General features: G+C 27.1%; 2 protein-coding genes across 2 annotated transcripts; both read left to right on the top strand.

Annotated features, from left to right (window-relative positions):
* Positions 1-211: 211 nt before the first annotated feature.
* Tsp_12620 (histone-binding protein RBBP7) lies at positions 212-724 on the top strand. The gene is made up of 4 exons (XM_003370870.1): positions 212-285; positions 343-415; positions 487-597; positions 647-724. Exons 1-4 carry the CDS (start codon positions 212-214, stop codon positions 722-724), a joined length of 336 nt encoding a protein of 111 aa, XP_003370918.1.
* Positions 725-2,981: 2,257 nt separating this feature from the next.
* On the top strand, positions 2,982-4,705 carry Tsp_12619 (conserved hypothetical protein). Its single transcript, XM_003370869.1, has 4 exons — positions 2,982-3,029; positions 3,080-3,238; positions 3,273-3,419; positions 4,553-4,705. The coding sequence occupies exons 1-4, from the start codon at positions 2,982-2,984 to the stop codon at positions 4,703-4,705; spliced, it is 507 nt and encodes a 168-aa protein (XP_003370917.1).
* The last annotated feature ends 31 nt before the right edge of the window (positions 4,706-4,736 follow it).

Below are 4,736 nucleotides of genomic sequence, written 5' to 3'. Positions count from 1 at the left end.
GGCCGACCGTTGCATATTTATTTTCCTGGAAATGTCCCAAAGAAGGTATGCTATTGTGCATTACTTTTAATATTTTTAAACATAGGCAATAATAATATTCTTTATCATAATAAAAATTATAAAAATAATGCCGTTTTTGCAAAAATTCTGCGGTAAAGCATTCGAAAATAAAAAATGAAATTTATATTGAGTTTCTACAATTCTACAGCTTATGTGGTCTCCACGAAACGAAGTGATGCTTGGATGTGCTTTCCAAAAAGATGGACTTGTCATATATGACGTCAAGTATGATGAATAGTTATCACAAGAATTGCACCTGTAGAATGAATGACTGTTATTTAGTGCGATTGGTCAGGAAATTGTTGCGGATGACTGCAATGATTATTGGGATAAAGATGCTATACCTGAATCATTGGTTAGTTTAGTGCATTAAAAAATTATTTTTTTCTATATTTCAAGATAAGATTATTGCTTTATTATAAATAGTTTGTTCATTCTGGATATAAAAACAACATTTTGGACTTTGACTGGAATTCTCATCTTACTTGGTTTCTTGGTTGTTCAAATGACAGAGGCATCATTTCTGCATGGATACCGGTAAGTGCAGTGAAAGGAAGTTTTTTTTGAAATTTCATTGATTTTTTAGTCAAAAGATATTGTTAATGACGAAGATGAACCTGATGTGAACATACCTGATGAAGAGCTGGAACCACTAGATTTTTAATGACTGGAACTATCTTAACGTTTTTATTTCAAACATTACAGTCCAACAGTTATATACCTATCTACAGTTATATACCAGTATACCTATCTGTATCAATGTCAAACTTTCAACTGTTGGCATGAAAAACTGTTAGCAAAATGATATTTTATTTTTAAATTACAGTTTTATAAAATATGCACTTTTAAGAAAATTTTTATCATAATAGGTTATGAATATATTTTTAAATTATTTGCAGTAAATTAAAATTACAACTTTGCTAGAAGCAACAAAATTCTTCGAAAAATAAAAGACTGAATATATTTTAGACAAGAATATATTTTAAACTGATGTTTTGTATTTTAAACAATTTGTAATTTAGCTGACAAGTTGACGGTAACCAAATTTTGCAAAATATCTACTGAAAATTTTCTGATCATGCAATTAATTGGTTTCATATTTATTATCATGCAAATTTATATTAATTTGCATATTAATAATATTTATGATTTCAAATGCAAATGTTAAGAATAATTTTCTTCATTTTATATTATACATTCATGGAGTGAGATGAATATACTTAGTAATGCTTGCGAATGAAAATAATGACGACATTGTAATTTTTTAATTAATTGCATACTTTTTTATAAATATTGCTTAACACTATTGTTAAAAACGGTTCCTGGATGATGACAATAATAATCAGAAATATTTGACAGCATCTTATACGTTTAAGCAATGCCCTAATAAATTTGATTGATGCACGTTGATGACCAGAAATAGACTTCATGAAAAAGTAAAGAATGTAAAATCTGAAGATTACAATAATGAATGGGAAATGCATCCCATTCGTACATTGTCGAACGGAAGATAGCAACTGCTTAAAATTCCTATGCAGTGGCACCTACTATTGTTTGCACTCAACGTGCCTAACCGATTTATCAATGCTAAAAGAATGAAAATGAATAAGTTCTTAAAAATAGAAATTTACAATTTGAAATGAAATACAAATGTATTTAGCTTAAGGTTTTTCAAATACTTCAAACACTATCTGAAAAAAGTAACTTTGAAACCATGCAGTTAAAAGTAAAATGAGTAAACAGTAAATTTACATAATTTTGAGATATAATTTTTGAATAAAATTTTTATCTTAGTAATGTTTTATCACAACAATAAACAATAATGAAAATTTTTTAACGTTTTTAGTCCACATACAAAACATTTCACCTGCAGAAAAATGCAAATCTCGCTTCTTAGATAGCTACAAAAGTAAACAGCAAATTGAGAATAATTTAATTTTACAAAATGTCAATCATATGCAAAAATTTTCTGTATTTTTCAATGATGAAAACAGTAATAATTTCATGATTATCGAAATGTATTAATCAGAAAATGAAATGAATAATGACCGAAGGTACATTTATGAATCTTTCACTTTTAACTTTAATTTAGTATGCTCCAAAATGTCATAATTGCAGAACAATTTTAAACATTGTGTGGCAAATTGAAATTGACATAAAAACAGCAAATATATAGCAACTTTTCTTTTAAAATTGTTGATTTACGATTAAAATAAGAATAATAACATTATCAATACCTTCATACTATTGTAATATTATTGTGACCTTTGAAAGGTCAGCAACAGTGACATAATGCATAGCTAAAGTTTTCTTAATGTTACTTGACAGAGTACAATAAAAATAAAAATTTTATTTTTTGTAAATTTAAAACAAAAATTATGTTTACATATAACTTTTAGTTTATATTTAATGTACTTCAATATTAGTATGAAAGGAAATAACTTCCATTTTGTTACAGTATGCAGATTCATTGTTTAATTGTTCTCCAATAATAATTCGAGAAAATTGTAAGAAAGCCTATTATAATGCGATTATTTTTTATAGTACTTTAAATTATTGAAATTAAAATCAAATTTATTACGCCAAATGATTTTATTAAAATAAACTTTTCAAAGAAATAAGTTGCATATTTTGCTTGAACTTGATTACTTCGTCTATTTTTACTGTAATCTAATTCTTAAATTACTTATTTTATTTTAATAAAATTCCACGATTTTGATGTATTTTTGCGAATATATTAAAATACTTTTAATATGACTTGTTGAAAATTGTAGTTTTTTATGAATAACGTATACTTCCACGCGTGAAAAATGTCCATAATGATGATAACGTTTCATTGGAGGCTTTTTTGATGTTTGGCTATTGTTGTGCGTTTGTAATTAAGTGTTTATCAATATTGCTTTGAATTGCATTTGGTATAAATGGCCTCCACGAGAAGGAATCGGACTATCTGTTTTCAGCGGCCACAGGTAGAAAGTTAATCTCTGTAGATAAGTTAATTTCAGATTTGTTATTTTAGACGGTTTCAAACTTTGATAAAAGTTTTGCTCAAAGGAAATTGGAAATTAGTAATGAAAAGCATTGTTTTCCCAAAGTTTTTCACTGCCTCATTAAAAGCGAGTCATTGCGCAACGAATTCGAAACCGCTGCAACAAATTCAATAAAGGTACAGTTGAAGGTTGTTTTCTGCTTGTAAATTGTTATGGTTTAAGAGAGCTACTCGCGGTGGTCTAAAGTCGCACCCGAAAACTCACAGTGCCGAATTGCAGCATGCAAGCAACAACGCAGTCGAGAACCACGAAGAGATTCAAAATCATTCCATTCCTACCGCACTGCTCGCTATTTCTGATCAAGATACAGTAAGTAGTTTTTTGTGAATTTATTTTCCAGTTTTAATTATTTAAGTAGCAATTTTACAAGTTTTAAATCTTCTTTTGGTATTTAATTTAAATATGAATTTAAAACTTATTTTGTAACGAAAAGTATGACATTAATTTTTTTTTCATTTTTTTGGTGGTAGTTGAAGAAATTGCTTTGAAATGTATTTTTATTACAAAATGCTATTATTTTTCGGTGTAAATTACATATTATATCGAAATACCGTTGCATTACTAATTATGTAATATGTTAATTAAGTATACACTAGTTCAGTGTTTTCTTGAATTTCACTTGCTTTTGGAGGCAATTGCAATTTAACGTAATCTGTGCAAAACGTAAAACGTTTTAAGCATATCACTATTAGAAAATGTTACAAAAGATTAACTAATTAAGTAAAGCAAACGCAAAATGCAGTGTAATGACATAATAAAATTTTTTTGATTTGCTGTTTGCTTTTTATTTTTTGTGACGAAAGTTTTTAATTTAATTATTTTGGTAAATAGTACATCAGTATAATAATATTAAGTAATGAAATTTTAATTTTGCATGAATGCATAAATGCTCATTAATGTTAATTTTGCGTTTTGTTATCAGTTTAAAAAATTTTCAGTTTCCAAAACTAACTTCTTTTCATTTTTGACTTGCAGTGACAGACCTGTTAGTTGAATTATAAGCTGAATTTTTTGTGCTGAAATTAAAAAAAAATGTGTTGATTTTGAAGGTGATGTTTAGAAAAATTGGACGTCATAACTAGTATTTTGTTTGTTTTTCGTTTTATTTTTAGTTTAATTCAAGCTTTAATTTTTTTTCAAATCATCCGTGGTAAACAAAGTTACAACATTCAAACAAACTTATGAGCATTTTGTATCATTGTGTATGATTGATTACAATGTAACGGGAAAAATTTTATTGAATATTTTTTCATTTTGAAAAGTTATAAATTTTGATGTTTCAAATAAAAATTTTTAAGTTTCTTATAAAAGCTAGCATTTGCTATAATTGTGTTCATTGCACTTAACAGAGCGAACTATACTTTATTACTTTTTATAAATGAATTTTAAAAATATAGTTATGTTGCAGTTGTTGTTGTATATTATTATCAAAAAATATTTAGGAGGAATTGAAAAAAGATGCCAATGATCCAGGTGCAGAAAATTCAAGGCAGTCGGCTGCTTCCACACAATTGCAATGTCGTAATACCTCTTTTGATCTCCAACAAGCAGCTCCACAAATAATGCTTTTTATTTTTCAAATTGTTGTACAGTAAAGTTTGTGGGGGGGTGTTTAAAAAAAAGAAA

The sequence above is a fragment of the Trichinella spiralis genome (genome assembly GCF_000181795.1).
Source record: "Trichinella spiralis strain ISS 195 chromosome Unknown Scfld402, whole genome shotgun sequence".
Taxonomy (NCBI): domain Eukaryota; kingdom Metazoa; phylum Nematoda; class Enoplea; order Trichinellida; family Trichinellidae; genus Trichinella; species Trichinella spiralis.
Note: the sequence above shows the minus strand (reverse complement) of the source record. Positions and strands in the feature narration are given on the sequence as shown.

Excerpts from the sequence above, each read along its gene's own strand:
- Tsp_12620 (XM_003370870.1), top strand. The coding sequence starts at position 212 with ATGTGGTCTCCACGAAACGAAGTGATGCTTGGATGTGCTTTCCAAAAA. Across the intron at positions 416-486 it reads ATGCTATACCTGAATCATTG|TTTGTTCATTCTGGATATAA; the intron begins GTTAGTTTAGTG and ends TATTATAAATAG. Across the intron at positions 598-646 it reads TCATTTCTGCATGGATACCG|TCAAAAGATATTGTTAATGA; the intron begins GTAAGTGCAGTG and ends TTGATTTTTTAG.
- Tsp_12619 (XM_003370869.1), top strand. The coding sequence starts at position 2,982 with ATGGCCTCCACGAGAAGGAATCGGACTATCTGTTTTCAGCGGCCACAG. Across the intron at positions 3,239-3,272 it reads CAATAAAGGTACAGTTGAAG|AGAGCTACTCGCGGTGGTCT; the intron begins GTTGTTTTCTGC and ends TTATGGTTTAAG. Across the intron at positions 3,420-4,552 it reads CTATTTCTGATCAAGATACA|GAGGAATTGAAAAAAGATGC; the intron begins GTAAGTAGTTTT and ends AAAAATATTTAG.